This window comes from Galleria mellonella, unplaced genomic scaffold, assembly GCF_026898425.1.
Source record: "Galleria mellonella isolate WM207_F2 unplaced genomic scaffold, CSIRO_AGI_GalMel_v1 utg63, whole genome shotgun sequence".
NCBI lineage: Eukaryota > Metazoa > Arthropoda > Insecta > Lepidoptera > Pyralidae > Galleria > Galleria mellonella.
Genome location: NW_026442130.1, coordinates 7,060,976 through 7,083,693, shown reverse-complemented (window position 1 = coordinate 7,083,693; position 22,718 = coordinate 7,060,976). Strand labels below are relative to the sequence as shown.

Here is a 22,718-nt window from a genome sequence, read left to right as displayed (position 1 = left end):
TGTGCATTTGGGTCGCCAGTTTTCTCAATTATTCTATTAATCATTAAGGTCGTAATCGACGGAGCATGCTCTGATTTAAAACCTGTGAATGTTGGTGTCCCGCAAGGCTGTGTACTATCTCCGACTCTGTTTCTTCTGCATCTCAATGATATGTTACAGATCAGTAATATTCATTGCTATGCAGACGTCAGTACAGGAGATGCATTATATACCGGTCATGCAAAGATCTCGCGGGCACATACCGATGAGTACCGGAATAGACTTGTGTCTGAAATAGAAACATCACTCCATCAAGTTTCGATCTGGGGTGAACAAAATCTTGTCCAATTTAACCCTAAGAAGGCACAAGTCTGCGCGTTCATCGCAAAAAAGACGCCGTTTGTCGTATCTTCTCACTTTCAGGGCATTTCTCTTGATAAAAAGTCGAGTCTAGGAATTCTGGGCGTTGATATATCTTGCGACGTCCAGTTTTGCAGTCATCTGGAGGAGAAGGTAAAATAGCTTCCAAAAAGTTAGGAGTACTCAATAGGTTAAGACGGTATTTCATGCCGGAACACCGCTTGAAATTATATAAAACTTAAGTCAGGGTACATATGGAATACTGTTCTCACTTATGGGCAGGAGCGCCACAGTACCAACTCCTTCCTTTAGACCACATTCAAAGTCGGGCAGCTCGAATTATTAATAGTCAACGCCTTACTGTCCGACTTGACCCACTGAAACTGCGTAGAGATGTTGCATCTCTGTGCATCTTCTACCGAATTTATCATGGGGAGTGTTCTGAGGAATTGTTCGAATTGATACCTGCTTCTGATTTTTACCACCGTACAACCCGCTACAAACTAAAGTTTCATCCCAATCATCTAAACGAGTGGCGGTCTTCTACCGTACGTTTTTCAAGGCACTTTCTCCCACGCACAATCATTCTTTGGAATCAACTTCCAGCAGCAGTATTTCCGAACCGATACAACATAACTTTCAAGAAAAGAGTATATTCCTTTTTAAAAGGCCGGCAGCACACCTGGAATGCCGTAGATGTTGTGGATGATCATGGGCGGCGGTAGTCACTTACCATCAGGTGAGCCGCATGCTAGTTTACCCCTTGTGTTGTAAAAAAAAGATAGACGAATAGGATCGCGCGTCGCAAAATACTTTTGGCTATGATCGCTTGTCGTGGAGGACACCCGCGGTCAACTTGCTGTGAATCATAAATCTTCCTTTACTTGTAAGATGTAATACCCGCTGTTATCATATTATATTTACATAATTCTATTAATACTAAATAAATAAATTTTCATCTAAGTATTTGATTGAAGTCAAATGAAGTAATATTAGTCAATCAAAAAAAAACGTCGATTGACTGCTTGTCGAAAAAGCGCCGATTCCAGACAATTTATTATATTGAAGACTAGGCAGCATGGACTCCGACCTTAGCCTGTTCCGCAACGGAACAAACGTATTAAAAAAAAGAAAAAGAAAAAGCGTCCATATATGAAAGAAACCGTTAAACTTAAGTATTTTATCAATGGAATATACTAAATTATAATTGAACGTATTCTTCATCTTCTTTCTTTAAAAAAAAAATGTTATATATGAAATTATAAATGAAGACTTTACTTTTATTTAAAGTGAAATAGTTTTATTTACAATTTGACTTGAATCAAACATGTCAGATAGCGAAAATGATTTTTTACCGAACCGTTTGTTTACTTATCAAAACGAGAATACGGTAAGTTTATAAAGTTAATTCAATTCCTAGAACTTGAGATTGAAGTATCAAACTCAAAATCAAACAAAATTGTTTCCTTTTTTATACTACGTCTACTTTTTTTCATTTTAGACATTTAGTGCCCGAGGACCTAATATAAACGCTACCAATGTTACTGGTCTAAGCTTTAGAAATAATGTTCTAACATCAACAATGAATATGTCACGGCCTTTTGATAAAAAAGTTCGCATGGAACCAAGAATGGACCATTATACCAATTATTACAGAAGAGAGGTATCTCCTACAACGTCGTTGCGAAGTGTTTCTGATTTTAGACAGCCTAGTTATTATCAGTCACGCTACCCTCGTGCCATGAGCTCCCAAAGATCAATGTTTAATGGAAGAAGTGGTTCACCAATGTCAGTTAGAAGTATAGGTATGAAAATGATTTTATTATTTTTATTATTTACACCTTCCTTTTGGAGTAAGCAGGCTCTATCTCTGCATCATATTGTTATTTTTTTGTTTGTATAGTGTTTCGTCTAATGTATATTGTTATTTGTGTTATTGTCTGCTAGTTATAATATTTATTTTGTATTGTCTGAATGCAATATAATTATCATTTATCTGATATAGCTGAACCCAATTATTTTAATTAATTACAAATATTAATCCATAACAATCCACTAGTGTCTTGCAGACATAATTACACAATTTTGCGTTTGTTGCCATAAAAACTAAAGTATTTATTTTTATGAATCCGCCTTTTATCTAAATTACTACCAATGTTTTATTAATCTAAATGTGCAATGAAAATATTTGTAAAATGTAATTTATTATTAATAAATGAAAATAGTACTTCATCAACCTACAAGTGCCCAACAGACACGATAACATTTTTTTATTCATGTGTGAAAGAGATAGATTGTTTTTTATTTTGTTATAGTCTTATGGGGTAAGCAATAATGACTGCCAGACCTTTGTTTGTGCTATAATCATAATCTTTGTAATAGTAACATGTTTCAATTATCAGAAAGATTTGTCATAAAACAGTCATGTTTAATTTATTTTTATTCAAAGAAATGACTAAAAGCCAACTAACATAAAGTGAAATTCAACATTCCTTTATTTTTGTGTGTGAGCCCAATTGTGATGATGAGAATTTTGCTGTTGATAGCTGTTCTCAGAGTGAAATTAAGTGACAGAACCAGCATCTGAAAACAATTATGGATGAGAGTGACAATATACCATTACAAGAAGACATCTCAATTGACACTTATATAGGTTGAGATAGAATAATTTGGAAATTAGAACCTGACAGGCAAAGTCGAACACCTCGACACAATATAATTCGCCATGGTATTCATAAAGTGATTCTTCTTTCGGAGTAAGCTATAACAAATTCTAGATAGTTTCAACCTTTTTTTGGTGGCACTTATTCAAAATAATACTGAAATATATCAATACTGAAGGGCTTAGAGTTTTACAAAATTGATGGAAACCAACTGACAAAATTGAAATGCAAGCATTTCTAGGTCTTCTATTGACTATAGAGCATTAATAAATAGGGAGGTATGGATTTTAAAGAATACTGAGGCCCAATCTTTGGCCATCCAATATTTCAAGCTACAATAGGAATAAATAGATTATGATTCTTAAGATTTAATGATAAAAATACCAGGAGCCTTAGGAAGTCAAAAGATAAACTTGCATCTATTAGAGAATTATAGGAATACCTAAACCAAAACCTGAAAGTTTTATTTGCCTGGAGAAAATCGCACCTTTTCATGGATGCGTATCATTCAAACAGTACCTACCCAGTAAACCTGATAAGTATGGTATGAAAATTTGGTGGACAACAACAAAACTATTTACCCACTATTTTGTCTACCATATCTCGAAAAGAAGGATCAAACAGGGCAGAAAATTGAGTAAGGTGACCAACTATACTCATTTACTGAGTTTTATTCTCTTTTTTCATAAACCGTACTCTTTTCAAATCCTGTACTCTAAAAGTACTCATTTGTATAATTTTATACTCATTTGTATTTCTACAATTTTTTTTTTAATTATTTTATTTCAATATTATTAATTAAATTTTGATGAATTTCATTAGAATTTCAGTAGAACATGAAAATTTAAAAATTTTAATAGAAATTTCCTTATGTTGTCCAGGCACTAATGCTGCTGTTGAAAGGGCATTTTCTTTATGGAATGATTATTGAAGCAGTGAGAAGTAGCAACTTTCTGTAAAAACTGTCAAATTTAATATGCAAAATGAAAGTTGTTCGGATTTGGCTACATTATTAGACAAACATCCTCATTTAATAAAAAAAATCCACTCCGAAGTCAAATATGTTTTTAAATGAAAATAAAGTTTTTATCAGTTTTCTTCTTTTTTACCTATGAAATACTTGCAAAGTGTACTCTTTTTGAACAAAAAATAGTTGGTCACCTTAAATTTAGCATATGATGTGGTCAACCATTAATGTGAACCATATGTCTGAAGTAATAGAAATGTTACATTCCATAATTATTACACATTTCTTAATGTCGCAAAATCTTTGACACAAAATGATCTTACAATAGTAGGAATAATGAAAAAAATCCACATTTTCCATCCAACAAAACATATGATATTGAGTCTAATATATTTTGATTTTCTAAAAATATGAGTCTCTTATGTACCAAAAAAGAATTGTGCTGTAATTTTTTTGTCTACGATGCGTCATGGAAAGGAAGATGTAAAAAAAAACCAATCTGAAATAAACTTGTACTACAACTCCACCAAGGGAGGTATCGATAAGCTGGACTAAATGGGTCATGAGTATACAGTTCGGCGTAAACCAAATAAATTTAGATGTTGTTGGCATTGTATCGCTAATTGTATGTAAAAATATACATCCTGATTGGAATCCACGTAAATACATTTAGAAAACTATTTATGTTATATATATATAATACGTGAAATCGCGACCAAGTCAGTAAGTAACGTCTCATATATGGAAACGAAGCAAGAAAGGCCTATCAAGTTACTACTTGGCAGTCATGCAAGACATGGCAGGGTCGAATCAGAAAGTTACTCAATTATCTGAACTTGCTGCAAAAAGAAAGAAGCATTGTTAGCATTTACTCTTCGAATTTATCAAGGCCGTCTAAACAGTGTTGTAATAAATACAATCGATTGAGATTGCATTTATCACAACACTGTTTAGATTCTGTATTCAGAATGTTCAAACACATTGGTCTGCTTTGAACATACTGAAAAAAAAAAATTGTAATATCTGTAAGTAAATAAGTGTCAAAAATACAATTACATTATACCATCTTTTTCATTCAAAATAACTTTTTTTTCTTTCATTATACCTTACATTTATAAAATGAGTCTGTTGGACACTGTCATGTATAGTTAGTTTGAAGGTAGTTGAATAATATGATTAAAACAGTTGTTGTCTGACATTGGGATGGTTTCATTAAAACATTACATGGTGGCAGCGGTATATCATAAATACGTGTATAAATTTGATAAAAGTGTTATAAATAACGTATTTAAATAAAGATTAAACTTAACAAATATAAATTTGCATAAAAAACTAGTCGTGAGTGGATATTTTGTTATACGGCATAATGGAGCACGCGCGACCACCGCCCGAATTAAATATGGAGGGAGGCCCTGTGAGTCGTGCCGATGCATGGAGGCGTTGGCGACAACAATTCCTGCTGTTTATCAAGGCTTCGGGTGTGGATTCCGAGAATTCAGCAGTACAAGCCAGTTTACTAATAAATTTGATCGGTCCGGAGGGGTTTGACGTGTATCAAACTTTCACTTTTACTAAAGATACAGATAAAGATGACGTAAATGAAGTACTAAAAAAATTCGATAGTTATTTTGGAACTAAAGAAAATATTACATTACTTAGATATAAATTCTTCACGAGAAATCAGGAAGAAGGTGAAAGCATTCAACAGTACGTGACGGCGTTACGTCTTATTAGCAAGAAGTGTGCATTCTTATCGCTAGAAGAGGATTTGATTAAAGATCGTATAGTATGTGGGGTACGCAGTGCGACTGTCAGGGATAGGCTATTACGACACGAAGATTTGACCTTGGAAAAAGCTATGAATTTGTGCATCGCCGAGGAAACATCACAGGAGAGCGGTCGGCAGCTGAATTGTTTCACTGTCAGTGGTAGTGAGTGTGTACAAGTGAATAGTGTTGAGCAGTGCCGGGGAAGCGGCGGGCGCCGCGGGCGGCGCGCCGGCGGGCCGAGCGGCCGCGCGCCGGCGCCACGCCGCGCCGACGGTCGGTTCACGCCTGTGCACGCCGCGCCCTGCTCTGGCTGCGGTGCCAGGGTGCGCTGCCAGCAGAAGCAGTGTCCGGCTCAGAATGCCACTTGTTTTGTATGCGGTAAACGAGGACACTTCGCTCGAGTATGTAAGTCTGGTTACAATACTAATTTCAACAGTGGCAGAGTTAGGCACGTATACGAAATCGGCGAAGAAGAAGCGAATACCGAGTCAGACGAGGAAGAATCGTTTCACATATCAGTAATTACTGATAACAAAAGTGAATCAGGAAAGTGGTTTGAAATTTTGACTTGTACGAACGGGGAAGAAAATTTTAAATTGGACACAGGGGCGGACATAAATGTAATATCATACAGGAGATTCATAGAACTAGGTTATAATGAATGTGATATTAAAAATACTAATATAAAGCTAGAAGCATACAGTGGGGATAAAATACCTATTAAAGGTACATGCAGCATGAAGTGGGTGTATAAAAATACTATATATAATTTGAGATTTGCGATAGCAGACAATGATTGTCAAAGCGTGCTGGGCCGAAAATCATGTGAATTAATGAAATTAGTAAAAAGAATTTATGGAATAAATTTAACAGATTATAGTGACTTATTTCAAGGAGTAGGATGTCTGCCCGGAAAGTATCACATTGTAGTCGATAATTCCATACGCCCTGTCGTATGTGCTTCCAGAAAAATACCGTTAGGGATACGGGATAGATTATTACTAGAGTTACAAAAAATGGAAAAATTAGGTATCATTAGGAAAGTATATCATCCTACCCCGTGGGTTCATCCATTAGTTATAGTTGCTAAAAAAAATAATGGCATTCGCATATGCCTAGACCCGCGCGATCTAAACCGCGCGGTACAGCGCGCACACTTCCAGCTGCCCACAGTAACGGAGTTAGCGACACGTTTACATGGCGCCTGTTATTTTTCGGTACTTGATGCCAACTCAGGCTTTTGGGCTGTGCAACTCGATGAGGAAAGTGTAGATCTTTGTACTTTCGCAACTCCCTTTGGCCGTTATCAGTTCCTTCGGTTACCGTTTGGAATTAATTGTTCCTCAGAGGTATTCCATGCGAAAATGCGTCAACTCTTAGAAGACTTGGAAGGGGTGGATAGCTTCGTCGATGATATTATTGTTTGGGGAAAGACGAAACGAGAACATGACGATAGGCTGGTTGCACTATTAAATCGAGCACGAAATATAAATTTAAAATTTAACAAAGATAAATGCAAAGTGGGTGTAGAAGAAGTTGTATATTTAGGGCACGTATTTGATAAGAACGGTATGCGACCAGACTATAACAAAATAAAAGCCATAAAGGAGATGCCAGAACCGAATGATAAGAAAAGTTTACAGCGATTTTTGGGAGCGGTAAATTATTTGTCAAAATTTATACCGAATCATTCTGAGAGCGCGTTACCGTTAACCAATTTATTAAAAAAGGAAAATGAATGGCGTTGGGAAGATACGGAACAAAAATCATTTTTTGCATTAAAAGAAAGCGTGTGTCGCGCGCCGGTGTTGGCATTGTACGACGTATCGCGGCCGCTAGTGCTGTCAGTGGACGCATCGCGCGACGCGCTCGGAGCCGTGCTGCTGCAGGCCGGCCGACCCGTCGAATACGCTTCGCGCACACTCACCGACACCCAACGGCGTTACGCGCAAATCGAAAAAGAGATGCTGGCCATAGTTTTTGCATGCGAACGATTCCACCAATATATTTATGGTAAGGTTAAAATATTGGTGGAAACGGATCATAAACCCTTAGAAAGTATTTTTAAAAAACCACTGATGTCGGTCCCAGCTCGCTTACAACGCATGTTGTTAAGAATACAAACTTATGATCTATTAGTTAATTATAAGCCAGGAAAGTATATGTATGTTCCTGATGCACTGTCTCGAGCGCCGCTTCCTGAGCTATATAGTGTGGAAGTGGAACAGAATGTACTGTACCAAGTTCAAATGGTGGTGGGCAATATACCGATATCTAATTCAAAATTGGCATTAATTAAAAAGGAAACTAAACAGGACAAGATTCTATGTGCACTGATCGAGTATATAAAAACGGGATGGCCAGACCATAAATATAACTTACCAATAGAATTACAAGTGTTTTGGGCAATAAAGGACGAGTTATATGTCGTCGATTCTGTAGTATTTAAAGATAGTATAATACTGATACCTTCGAGTTTGCGAGCTGAAATGCTGCGGCTCGTGCACGAGGGCCACCTCGGTATAGATCGGTGCAAGCGGCGAGCGAGACAGGTTATGTATTGGCCGAATATGTCACGCGACATTGAGTCTCATGGAAAGCGTTGTACCACTTGTCAGGAGAGTTTAAATGCACAAGCAAAGGAACCTATGATTCCAGTAGAGATACCCCCTTTGCCGTGGACGAAAGTAGGTACTGATATTTTTGAGTACAGAAGAAAATATTATTTGATTGTCGTAGATTATTATTCTAATTATGTTGAAGTATGTAATTTACAAAATATTACCTCATATACAGTCATACAAAATATAAAGGAAGTATTTTCTCGTCATGGTATACCTGAAATATTAATAAGTGACAACGGCACTCAATTTAGTAGTCGCGAGTTCAAATTATTTGCTAGTGACTGGAGTTTTCATCACGTGACTTCTTCACCCAACTATCCTCAGTCAAATGGAAAGAGTGAGCGTGCTGTACAAACAGTTAAGTCACTGTTGAGTAAAGCAATTAAGACAGGAGGAGATTTTCAATTAGCGTTATTGAATTACAGAAATACTCCTAGAGAAGGTTTAAGCTCTCCTGCACAGATGTTAATGAGTCGCAGATTAAGATGTAAACTTCCGGCCAGCGTACAAATATTAAAACCAAAACTTGTAAATGAAACAGAATATCATACCTTGGTCTATAAGCAAAAGTCCAATAAGGGATACTATGATCGGCATTGTAAAACGCTATGCAAGTTAGAAAAAGGTGACCAAGTAATATGTAATGATGGTAAAAATCGTACTAGGGCCACTGTAGTAAGCACGGCTGATACGCCTCGTTCTTATATTATAGAAAATAAAATAGGAACCAAATATCGACGTAATCGTCGTCATTTAATCAAATGTGAACCACCGGAAGTAAAGTTTGAAATAAACAAAGCTGAACCAGCCGTGGTTACTAAGGTTTTAAACCAAAAAACATCGGAAACAAGGTCGGACGTATGTATCGGTGGCACGATGGATGCACCGTACCGCACTGCTGAGACACCGCCGGGTTCGAACCCGCAACCAAATAGCAGTAGTGGTAGTATGTTTCTTAAACCACCGCTTACGCGCAAACGTGCCAAAACACTCAAATAAATTAGATAGAATGCATTCTCAGTGAACACACTCATATCTGTTTTTGTATAAAACATACTACATCTACTATATTTCATTATATTGATTTCTTTAGCAATAAGGTGTTATAAAGTAGTATATAAGAAGTACATATTAAAGCATTACAAACTCGGACTGTTATTGCATTTACATGTTTATTTTTTGATAAGGTTTATTTTCATCTATAGATTTAATAAAAATATATATTCCTATTTACTGTTTATAGACTTGTATTGTAGTAGATAAGTAACTATGTAGTTAAATTGTATATATTTAAGCAAATAGGTAATAAGTACTCAATTATATATTTTGTTTGGAGATATAAGTTCTTATGTCTTTTTTTTTATAGAGGGAAAGATGTCATGTATAGTTAGTTTGAAGGTAGTTGAATAATATGATTAAAACAGTTGTTGTCTGACATTGGGATGGTTTCATTAAAACATTACAGACACTATTGGTCAGTTACGTTTCAAAAACATACTGAATAGTTATGGGTTAAATAAATCCATATCCTCTACTATTTCAGATACCACAACAAGTGTAAGTGCTGCTGATATAGCACTTGCTTTCAAAAACATTAATTTCAACAAGTATGATAAGAGGATTATCAAAGATGCCTATAATAAATTCATGCGGAGAGGGATTAGAAAAAAAATTGAAAAGAGGAGAAAACTGAAATTGTATGTTAAAGGTTACAGGCGGAGATCTGGATATGACTCTGGGGAACTGGGTAGTGATTCATCAATAAGTAGTGATGACTGCAGATCCACAAGAACTATATCCTATAATAATAATGCATCTAGTTGTAGATCAATTAGAACCAATATTACAGACATTCAAAAAACAATTAGAGAAAACAGCATGTATAAAGATTGTACAGACAGTTTTAAACAAAATATATTTATGAATAAGTTACATGTTAGATCTGGAAATAGAGACAGGCCCATTCCAAACGAAGTACAAAATTGTCATTTGCCATCTACTCATTTTGTTTCACATCATAATATAAATAAAGAGCATAGTCAAGGTCCAATTATGCAAAAAGATAGATTTAAATCTGCAGGCCTGTTGCCTTCCCAGAGGTTCCATTCAACTGTTACATCTACAAATAATATCACTGAAGATAGTAAATTGAGAACAAAATTACCCACAAATACTACAGAAGAAACAGATAGTGACAACAATGAAATATTTTCTGAAATAACAACTAGAGGAAAGACCGTTTGTAATACAGAGAAAATATGTGATAAGGAAATGCTAGAGCAACGAAAAAGAAGAATAGATATTAATGATGTACAAACTTCTACTAGCAAAAGAAACAAAATATCTTCATCTTCACAAACAACTTCACAAATAGAGCATAAACAACAAAATCAGGAGTCTAAGAAAATTGAGGTGATTATGAATAATAAGACAAATGATTTTGAATTTGTTAAGCCTCAGTTTCCTATAAGAAAATTTAATCAAGGCAAGGTTAAAGAGGTCCTGTTAGCAAAATCAGCTCAGACATTGAGTCAAAAACAAGTACAACCTTCACACTCTATGAAGAATGTTGAAGAGGAAAGCAAAGATCAAGCTTATGAAAATTCTAAATCTAAATTATCTCAACACACTGAAGATGTGTCAATGCGGCCAAGTTTTATTAAAAGAAAGTTATATTCTCAAAAACATGATCTTATGGAGAGCAAAAATGTCAGTACTGATAACTTAGTAGCAAATAGTCCACAAGGGAATGTTTACAGTGCCACGCAAAAAGAAAAACACAAAACAAGAAAGTTGGTTACCAATCAGTCATGTTTGAATCGTAATGTATTACAGGAGGATAAAAATTTACTTGATTTAATTCACAAAATAGTACCTCCAGATCGCATGAATATAACAAATGTGACTAACAAAACTAATATTATAACTAATAAAAATCATTTATTTGATGAAGATAAATGGGATGTTACTTCTATTATATCCACTTGTAATGATGACGATGTCAGTGACACCTACACTGATGAGGAAATAATGAAAAAAGATAGTGTACTAAAAACAAAGAAGAATGAAAGTAAAAGAGAAATAAAAGATAAACACGCAATAAAAGAATGCAAAATAGTGATCCAAAATTTACAAAAGATCAATAAACCTTCATATCCACAGAAGAAGACCGATACAAATAAGAATAATGGAAATAAAACTGATCAAAAAGGTAATGTTTATTTAATATTAGACTTGGTACTTCAGGTCTTTTGTCCCTATGCACATGCATAGGGATAAAAAATATGATAATAATAATCTAAACCATATCCTAGGCTCCTCTGTAGTCCTAATGACATTTATATTTTTCGTTTATATTTTTATATATATTTATATTTTTTATGTTATTGTGTTTATTTATGATAGCCAATTGAATATTTCCTTTTTTGCCTAATATGAAACATGTTTTATTTCAGATTTAACTAGAAATAAAATTTATAAATGTGTAAAGTCATTTTGGGACACTGATTTTGAAAGCGATTCAGAAAATCATAAACCAAAATCAAATAGTCAAGAAAACAATATATCAGGTACTATTATTATTATTATACTTTTTTATTACTATTATGTTTATATATGTTTTACTTAGTACCCAATATCCCATTCATCTACTTGCATATAGTGGGATGAAAACAAGCAAGCTTTTTTTTTAATATAGTCTTATCTTGAAAAGAGTTTACAGAGTATAGAGGAGTAACACCTGAGTCCTCAGGAATGGCAACGTATGGGGGGTATCATGGGCGAAACTGTATACTTTGTTATGTCCATGGAACTGCTCATATTTATATGTGACGGTTACCACTTTCCATCAGGTGCGCCGTTAACTTGTTTGCCATTCTAAGTTGCATAAAAGTTTTTTCTTTCCAACCACACTAATTATTACATGTAACTTTCAAGCTGTCTACTTTTTTCTTTCATGTTAAATGTTATACATATCTAACAATATTTTCCTCCTTGATTTATTTACATATTTATACTTAATAATATTTAAATGACTTAATTATTTCTTACAGCAAAAATAAATCTGAAGAAAATAAATAATCCAACAGAAGTAAATAATGTCTTAAAAGTAAATAACCACATGGAAAAATCAGTTCTGAGTAATAAAAGTTTTAATAGAACTCGACAATCTCCTAAGCAAATGAAACATTGTATAGAACCTGTTGTTTCTAAGCCAAAGCAAGTAACAAAAGAAACAAAAAAGTCGAAAATGTCAGAATTGAAACAGAAAAAAAATGATAGACTAGATAAAAAAAATGCATTAGATACTAATAAAGCTAAATCAAGTAAAAAAATTACATTAGAAATAAATTCATCTTCAAATGATTCTCCTGGGAACAAAACTATTAAGAATAGAAATAATAAAGTATATCCGGAAACAACATTAAATACTATAAATTCATCTTTGAATAGTACTTCAGAAAATATAATAACCAAAAGTTCTCTCAGGACACGAAAAACAAGGATAACGAAAAACATAATGCCTGAAAATATAAATGAAACGTCAAAAAAAACTCAACAGAATATAGACTGCGAGACTACATTCAGAACACTCAGAACAAGACGAATAAATTTATCAATTTGCACATTTTAATTTTATGTCTATTTTTTTTTTTTTATTTGCCACGTCTCTGATGTAAGTATTGGAAAAAAATTGATTTACCGTAATTTGGGCTTTTCACTGCTAGACATATTCAGTGTGTGATGTTTCTGCTCTTAGTCAGAAAGATACGTTAGGTTTGGTTTGGTGAAAGATACAAAAATGATCTTGTTTTTATAAAATCCAAGATTTACCAATGTGCGAGCTTTTACGGTAACATACACATTGTTGTAGTTATTTTCTGTAGAATGCAATATTTAAAATTAATCATTAAAAAAAGATTCCTCTTAATTTTTTTTAAGTAACTACAGTTTTGTCTTTTTTTGCTGAAAGTTAAACATCAAGTGTATAAAAAAAAATTACTTCTTAGGGCTCACTTAAAACTCTTAAAAGAATGTACTTTAACAATCAAATTATCTTTACTGCCTTGATTATATTTATTACCTTTATGATTGATCATAAACATGATCGTGAATCAGTAAACGCCATAAAAATGTGTAATTATTATTAAAAAGCGCATATGTTGTAGTTTCGCCAGTAGTACTTTTCGATTCGTTTCATTTCAGGAATGCAGTAAATCCATTGCTTGAAACTAGATATACGGCAGGTAAATGTAATAATGTCATATATAGTTGTTATATTTATATATGATTAACTTTTACCCGCAACTTCTTCCGCGTAACCGGGATATATTTATTGACCAAGATAAAAAATAATTTATATCCTTCTCTATTCCATGTATGTGTAGTACAATTTAGTATAAATTTCATAGGGATTGGTTATGCCCTCAAGGATCAATAAGATAACAAGCACACAAACTGACTTTCACATTTATAATATTAGTAAGAATTAAGTAACTAGAGATTACGATCGGCTGACTGTCTTGCAATGAAAAACAAATTACCAATTGCATCTTTTATCTACAATGCTATCATTTTTTCTCTCCTATTTGACTACGTTTTATAGAATATTTCGATACCTCAATGTAAGTTTTAATATAGAATTAGGTGAAATTGTCTTTAATAGTTCATAATAATATAACATTTTGTAAATACAGTGTATGAGATCATGTTGAGTAAATTGTATGATGTTCTAAGTTGGAATTTCCAAAATGGATAAAACATTTTAACTCTCAAAATAAAAAATAAAAATATTTTCAAATTAAAAGTAATGTAATATTACAGGGAATACACAGCATATTCTGTGATTTCCGTGATGATAAATATATCTATCTATAGGGTTTTTTTTTATTGGATGATAATGGAATAGTGACCCCGCCTGCGCTAACGGTATACGCTGGCGGAGCACCAGTGAGGGATGATAGCTGAGAATGAAAAAGCAGGTCAGTTAGCCTATCGTGATGAATGCATCTGAAATTCAGCACGATGATTTCCAGGGGGAACCGTGTGGAGGTCGACCTGGTAGGGTATATTGATAGCAATGGAGCCTAACCTCCCCATTACTAACAATCCCTTCCCCCCTATCTATAGGGGTTAACTAGTTTACTATTCCATGCTTAATAAAGAAAAATTTAACTTAAATCTGTTCATATTAGATTATGTGTCATGTTTTTTTTTTTTTTTTTATTTTCCTATATTAACAATGTTAGGTGTTAACAACGAATCATACTAGTAATAAGTAGTTATAAAGAGATAAGTAAATATTCATGGCATAATGTTTATTTCGATAATGTAATAAACCCACAAAGTAAATAATATATTAGGCCAGAAAAGAACCGTCACGAATCCAAATTGTTATATTTTAACTATAGTAACAGAAGAAAAAAGAACTACTGGCTATTGTATATATGTTAAAATAATGTTTTAAGCTAAAACTCTTAGGTATATCAGATGATGTAAAGAACAACCATAAAATATTTATATTGTTATAGCATGCCTCTTAAATTATTGTGTGTGATTTTCTATGAAGATTTAATATTCCTGAGATGTGCATGAATTAAGTAAGTAAGGATTTATGGAATAATTGTTATAATTTTTTTATTTTACTTTTACATTTTAATAACTTGTACTGTATTATATTATCTTAGATTTATTAAAATTTTGCAAAGTGACCTTCAATTCTTACACAGTAATAAAATTATAGTACTTACTCGTATAATTACAAGTCTTGACTAACTGATCATCTTAGTGATAAGAAAACGAACCGTTTTGATCTTCCAATGGTTGCAGCTTCGAACCCCGCGCCGTATAACATATATATATTAAAAAAATGTTTAACTTAATGAAACTTTTACAGTTTAATGTCAAGATAACGACTTAAGATTGCTAACGTAAAATAAAAAATCGATTTTTTACCAATTGTATTGCTTTTGTAATAATTCCGACAAAACTTTGTTAAGTCTCATTAATTTCTAATGTTTTTGGTGCCGTGTGATATGTAAACCCAGTGGTATTTGTTATATACAGGGTAAAATCTAAATCATTAGCATCATTTCAAAAATTCTTTATGCTATGTCTATGGTTTGAAGGGAGTGTTCTCTCTTAGCTCTCAATACTGAAATTCACCAAAGATTAGTCAGAAAAGAATTTTCTTTTTATTTTCCATACTAACGCAGTGAGTCCAGCTGTTTAATTAGTATGGGAGATTTAATTTTTTTGTCGTTTTCAACAGACTTCCAAAAGAAGGAGGTTCTTAAGCCGGGTGTATTTTTTTGTTTGTCGCCTCATAACTCCATCACATCTAAACCGATTTGGATTTTTTTTTATTTGAAAGGATATACTTACAGATTGGACCCATAGAAATCTTATCAAAATCTGTTCAGTGTTTAGTTTTAGATCTTTTGTACTAACTGATTTTGTCACGAAGTTTACGGGACTCAAATATTTAATTATTAAATTTTTTATTTCACTTGGAAACCCGAAACCAGAGGGCGACATTAGTAGAAAAAAGAGGCAATAACAAAAAAAATTATAATAAAGTTATTATTTTATTTGATAAGACATTCACAATCTGAAATTCAGAGGCTTTAATATCTGCTGTTAAGGCATAATACGACTGCTAAAGTAAATAAATTAATTATCTATTTGTCTTAACCAGCGAATAACATCTTTTTTGCCAACAAGTCGTTAATTTTCGCGACTTTTCGCGTATAGACGATTAAAATAAAATACATAAAATTATTTTGAATATTAGCATTTTTTCATAATTTATTAGTTACATTTACTAGTGCACACTCAAGTCTTGTATTTGTTTAAACCTAAATCATGGATAGGTAGATATATCACAAGGATGTATATGGAACAGTTCACCAAGTATTAAATTTAACGATAATATTCGACACACTTTTTGTCCCGTTGCAAACAAATCTATTCTGTAAACATTCAGATCTAAAAATCACTCGCATCCTAAAAATGAAAATTTTGTACCAATATTTTCACAAAATTGGGACATAACAGAATAAACAATTAACAGTAAACTTCTTCCAATATTAACAACCTATTAAATGCACGTTGCTTAGGCATCAGTGGCCCGAAAATGTAACGATTGTCAACATCGAGTTCTTACAAATTGCACAATACTGTAGTTCCTATCGTCCATGATAATATGGTAGAAATGGATAGTTCGACTTATAAAAAACAGCAGAAATATGAAGTAACTCAGTCAAAAAATCGCGCTCCTAAGTATGAACGATTGTACTTAGCTATGACACAGCCATGTGCAATGACTATTCAATAACGCCAGATGCTGAGAAAGATTAATTATATAGTAGTAGACATAGTACTAGTCATAATATAACTAGAGACAGTCCATTGTGCAGACCAGCGATTTTGGGGCCACTGTTTGAACAATTTACATAATATTCAGCGACGACTCATTGGCTGTGAAACACTAAGCACTCGATACTGTCGATGATTGTAAAGCGAGATAATTTCGAGTTGATATTATACAAATAGCACTATGATACGCTTTGACGTTATATATTTATATATAATGATTTCAATATTCATCTTCCTCGGGCGGGTGAGGATTGTCGCCGTCTATTTCCTCTGGAGGTGCGAATCCATCCTGTAACAATTTAAAATTTTTGATAAAATCGCTACAATTTAGGATTCAGTACTACATTTTTTTTTAATCATGATAAAATTAGAATAGAAACAACACAGAACACCGTATCGGTTGCACGATGTCATCTAACAAAAAATACAGTCAAATCAAGAACCTTTTAAAAGTGGCTTAAAAACAAATTGTAAAAATCAAATCAATCGTCAATCTATCAGACATAGATTTTGTACAGAAGTAGTTTGCCTTTTTTTATACAACTTAGAATGGCAAACAAGCTGACGGCCCACCTGATGGAAAGTGGTAACCGTCGCCTATAGACATGAACAGTACCGTGGACATAACAGAGTATACTGGTTCGCAGATGATACCCCTTATGCGTTGCCATTCCTGAGGGCAGGTGTTATTCCTCTGTACCCAGTAAATTCACGCTATATCCCACCCTTCAAACCGAAACACAGCCATGCAAACACTTAACGCTTTACGGTTAAAACACGAATGAGACAGAGGTACCCAAGCAAACGACTTTTGTGCAATGTCTTCCTTAGGCACGTCTGTCCCATTCGTGTTGAATTTACAGGGTACAGAGACACCTTAGTCTTCAAGAATGACAACGCATGAGAGTTATCATAGGCGAAATAGTATATGTCCATGGTATTGCTCATGTCTATAGGTGACGGTTATCACTTATCAGCAGGTGGGACGTCAGCTTATTGGCCATTCTAATTTGCATAAAAAATTTAATTTCATATTGTAGAAAATATCGACATGGTTATGCTGATAACTGTGTGGAAGACATTTGAGCCCATTCGTTGATACCTACAAAAATACTATTTTAGAATTATTTACATTATTTATATGAAACATTAATTGTAGTTTCTTCTCGATAGAAAATTTCTAATTTACAATATATTTAAAGATTTTGTTCAACTTTTTTATATTCATTAAAATTTATTTTTATATGACTTGTATATTTTTAATTCGTATATTTCTAGTACATGCATGTTTTATGGTTTATAAGAAACGGGAATTAACACAATCATTTCGGTAAACTAAGATAATGTGCTGATTATTATTTTTAGTATAATAGTTGTAATTATGTATGTTGTACTCCTGTGTGTTGAAGATTCAAATAAATTTTCTATGTAAAAACAAGAATGACTGTTAATTTACCTCAGTTGCATATAAAATGTCCAAAATCTTCTGCACAATTGGAGCATTCTGTTGTTCTTCCATCTCTTGACAGATTACCTCTATATCACGGAGTTTCCCAAAGTAGAAGTCCCTTTCTTTTTCAAGGCCGTCAACTGTCGCTTTCAATTCATTCACCTGTTGAAATGTGCACATGATTATTAAAAGCTAGATCTGCTTTTCATAAATTGTATGCGTTGTGATCTTGCATCCATGTAGATATAAAAAGAAATAAGCCTACTTTAGAAATAGTAGTATTTATTTAGTGGAATAATTTTTAAAATGTGTTCAGTTTGCACTAGAGATTAGACCTATATACAAAAAAATGTATGTCTTCATAATTTATAGTAATAAAAGCCTTTTTAAAAAAGAAATTCAATTTCAATGTTCAATTTGAACAAAAAAGTAAATCCTAAAAGAATAGTTTGACATACTCATTGAGTAATTAATGTAATCCATTGCACGTATAGATAGTTCATATCATTATAGATTAATAATATAAAAAAAAACAAAATTACCTGATGGTTGAGTTCATCAAGAAGTTTGGAGTCACCTTTTCCACTTTGATTTAATCTTGATAAGTTGACAGGTGGAGACCGTACTGTGCTGTTTGCTTTGCCAACTGGAAACATTATATAATCATTGATTTAGAATTTGTTCCAAAAAAATGTAATATGGCGAAATATTATTATGGGATCAGCAAAGAAGTAAATAGTTATAATTTAAATATGAATCATCAAAATCGATTTAGAAATTTGAATATATCGACATATTAGACGTATGTTGCGGATATAGATAAAAATGCAGTTTAACCAAGCATTTCCTTTTTGGAGAAAAACTAGCTATTAATTTTGAAAAAAAAAAATAGTATGTAAAAAAGTTATTTCTTTTTGCTTCTTCCTTTAGAGTACTATAAACTTATAGTTAAGTTTTATATCTATAAATATTTCTTTATAACCATTTCAAAATCATATCTGCTTAGAAACATCTTGATAGTTTTAAGGTTAATTATTTTGATTAAAGTTTTACTAATCTTGTTCTTCATATTAAATTATATTACAAAACAAGAAGTGTTTAGAAAGGTAATAAATTCCGTGTATATATTTCTACAACTTAAAAATAATAGATTTGTTAGAATGATTAATATAGACACAATATAGCAATATATAGAATTATTAGAAAATATAGATTAATTGCAATATTGCAATAATATTAATAAAAATTGCATATTATCACTATGATTCATACTTTTGTGTCGTTAAGTAAACCTGAATAGTACATATATTATCTACAGAAAGTATAACATGCTGTGTAAATATATTAATAATGTATAAATGAATACATATTTGTGCATGCAGTGAAAAGTAGTTTATGAGGCTAATATTTTTAATATAGTACATGTTGAATTATAATAAGTATTCAGTATGCATAAAATCATATACATGAAAAACATTATTATTTACATAAAGTACTCTTAGACGCAATGGTTCCACCATAATTTCAAATTTATTATTTACTTATTTCATTTTTTATTATATTATAATAATAGCAGTATGGTATATAATGTATGAGAATGCAAAATAAGGGAAGCAACATTTAATGACAAAAGAAAACAAAATGTAGTACTGGTTTGGGGTCTAGCTGCGACTTTGGCGACAGGCGCAGCAGGTTTCTTTACATTTGCGGCGGCGGCGGACCGCGGAGCGGACGAGCCGCCGTGCCCCATGGGCAGCCCTTCGCGCTGCGCCACCGCGTCATATTCCGTGCCTCCATAGTTGGCATCAAAGAACTTCTTGAACCATTGCAAAAATTCAAAGTTATCTTGGAAACGACCCTTCACCAGTTTGTCAATTGGTACTATCTACAAAAGAAAAAATGAAGGTAAAAATAAAAAGAACTGACAGTCTACTGCGGTGCTGGCTACCTGTGTGGAAGGACTATTTAACATGCCACACTTAGAAAATCGTTAAAAACCAATTATAAAATTATTAATGAGGAAAAATTTATTTGTTGTCATGTTATATTGTTATTTATGTTAGATAGATGAGTTGATAATAGCTACAATGTATATTAATTATTAGAAAATTTATTAAAATGTTTGTAATGATTTCTGAGTGTGGCTCAACAATAACAGTGCATATGTTATGCAGTCAATGCATACTGCCAGAATGATGCATAGGAGCTGCCCGTCGAACTCGAGTGGGTGGTGGGCCGGCGCAGAGTGGCACACCCGAGTCACAAGCTCCAGAGCCAATTGTGAAGCCACCTCTGGCATCAAAGGCGTCATATTCACGACCATCATAGTTAGCATCAAAAAATTTTTTAAACCACTGTAAAAACTCAAAATTATCTTGAAATCTTCCTTTTATCAGCTTATCCACAGGTATTACCTAAAATTATTTCTTACATTTAATAACTGAAGAAAATAGATAAATGAAATTACTCTGTATTCAGTTTGACTAGATATGAGTGGTATTGGTTTATGTTGGTGATATGTTGTATGTAATATGTTGTATGTAATATATTGTTATGTTTAAAAGTGACAAACAAAACTGTTACTGTTTCCTTACTTACTGTAACAGGAAGAGATGTCAAAACTATTATACATAAACCATAATGTATATAAACTTCAGTAGGTTGTAAATAAAAAAAATATGTATTTTATTATAGGAATTTATTTTTATAAAAAAATACATATTTTTTCCTATAAAATTACAAATAAAACTACAGTTTATATTCTTAATATGAATATAAATGTAATGTTATTTTTGAAATTTTAATTATTTCAATATTGTTAGATAATGAGTAAATTGAGTTGATGTAAAACAAAGTGATTATCTGAGCGTGAATAGTAACTTTTTTGCCAAATTTTTATAGAATAATTTACTATTTAAAATGATTAATGATGCTTTTAAAATTAAGTTCTATATAAAATATTGTAATGTTATTCAACAATAATTTGCTTAATGATAAGAATAATGACATGTTACAATACCTTATCAACACTCATTTTTTTGAATGCTGCTTGTAATATTTTGAAATTCTGTATATATTCATGTTCTAGATTTGTCTTGAATTTGATTCTTTTCATAGGTACACTGCCAGGAAATAGCATGTCCATGAACTGACAGTATGCGGCGCCGGTGCACAGCTCTTCAATTTTGGCGAAGTTTGATTGAAGACAGTCGTTCACCCACGCCAACATATCGTGGCGTGAAAGATTTTCCGAAGTAACATTGGTAGAATATACGTTTACTGCCATCACGTTTGATTTACCTAAAACTGTATCACATATTCCATTGAAAGGCGGAATCAAAGGATGGAATATTAGGACGCCGCTAATATCTGACAGCAATACGAGTGAGAAAAGAAAGCAGATCTAAAAATAGGTCGCGATATATTTATAATTAACAAGAACTTTATAAGGACTTTTACATTTTCATGAAGAGATGACTTCAAGTACTTTTTAGAAAATGTAGTAGATACATTCACCGACAGTCGTAAAAAAATAACAGTAAATGCAACGAACGGCGGATGTGGTTATGATTGACGAGTCATCGAAAACTTAAGCAGACGGATGACTGTCATATTAATACGATATTAATTATTACTTTATAAAACGTACCTTTTCTGTATTATTTTTTAAACTTTGTTTCTATTTTACACAAATCTACTGCGCACGATAGTTACAAACGTTAGATTTTTATAATGCAAAACGCCCGGTAGGATTTTCCTCTCAGTCTTTCATTCATAGACAAACAAGCGAGAGGCATTTAGGTAAGGGAAATGCGTAAAATGCCTTTTTTTTTGTCAAGAATGGAGTCGATTCTGAGACGTCATTTCACTAAATCTATAATTAAAATTTTTATTTATATTAAAGCATAATTTTTATTCTAAAGACCAAAGTAATAGATCCAAGTATCTATGTCCAAATTATTATAAATGTAATTTAAGGTGGGCCATTGAATAGTAATATTTACAAAACTATACAATTAAAATATTAGGTTAATAAATATCATTAGAGAAATAGAATCGATCCTAATACTTAGACAAAGAATACAATATTTTCTACTGACTATGAGCGGTTCTTGGTTGAGATCAATCTATCATAAAAATAAAAAATATAAGTATATAGATAATTTGTGCTATTATGACAGCGACAGTGACAGTAGACAGTTACAGTTTTATTTTTTTAATTATTTGTCAAATAGGGATGCTCCGAAAATATTGATTGTAAATCGTTTTGAGTAAATTTTTATAAATTGATTCATATAATATTGAATATAAAAAAAAATATTTTTATGAGTTACTTATTGTCTTATATATTATTAGTAAGTGATATTTTTGCTAATGAAAAAAAAAATACTTTTGCCATTTGTTTTTTATAATAAGCTTGCATATGAAGTGATTTTGTTTTTTATTTGTAATTTTATTTTCTTTGGGGTTGGGCTTTATTTTCTATTGTTTTTGTTTGTGTTCAATCGATTGTGTTCAATCATAGTCACT

General features: G+C 32.6%; 3 protein-coding genes across 5 annotated transcripts; 2 read left to right on the top strand and 1 right to left on the bottom strand.

Moving 5' to 3' along the window:
- The first annotated feature begins 1,456 nt into the window (after window positions 1-1,456).
- LOC113521717 (uncharacterized) lies at window positions 1,457-15,797 on the top strand. The gene is made up of 5 exons (XM_026907351.3): window positions 1,457-1,729; window positions 1,841-2,144; window positions 9,906-11,573; window positions 11,818-11,931; window positions 12,415-15,797. The coding sequence occupies exons 1-5, from the start codon at window positions 1,667-1,669 to the stop codon at window positions 12,993-12,995; spliced, it is 2,730 nt and encodes a 909-aa protein (XP_026763152.1). The 5' UTR covers window positions 1,457-1,666; the 3' UTR covers window positions 12,996-15,797.
- On the top strand, window positions 5,095-9,484 carry LOC128201776 (uncharacterized protein K02A2.6-like). Its single transcript, XM_052899698.1, has one exon. The coding sequence runs from the start codon at window positions 5,336-5,338 to the stop codon at window positions 9,359-9,361; it is 4,026 nt and encodes a 1,341-aa protein (XP_052755658.1). The 5' UTR covers window positions 5,095-5,335; the 3' UTR covers window positions 9,362-9,484.
- Window positions 15,798-15,929: 132 nt separating the features above from the next.
- On the bottom strand, window positions 15,930-21,996 carry LOC113521710 (microtubule-associated protein RP/EB family member 1). Of its 3 annotated transcripts, none has more exons than XM_031909850.2 (6): window positions 21,838-21,996; window positions 21,208-21,494; window positions 20,374-20,602; window positions 18,731-18,834; window positions 18,195-18,350; window positions 15,930-17,027 (listed from the first exon to the last, which is right to left on the bottom strand). In XM_031909850.2, exons 2-6 carry the CDS (start codon window positions 21,472-21,474, stop codon window positions 16,959-16,961), a joined length of 825 nt encoding a protein of 274 aa, XP_031765710.1. In that variant the 5' UTR covers window positions 21,475-21,494; window positions 21,838-21,996; the 3' UTR covers window positions 15,930-16,958. The 3 variants fall into 3 exon arrangements, with proteins under 3 accessions (XP_031765710.1, XP_026763142.1, XP_026763144.1); XM_026907341.3 differs by lacking the exon at window positions 20,374-20,602 and adding an exon at window positions 19,839-20,073; XM_026907343.3 differs by lacking the exons at window positions 20,374-20,602; window positions 21,838-21,996 and adding exons at window positions 19,839-20,073; window positions 21,648-21,788.
- Window positions 21,997-22,718: the final 722 nt, after the last annotated feature.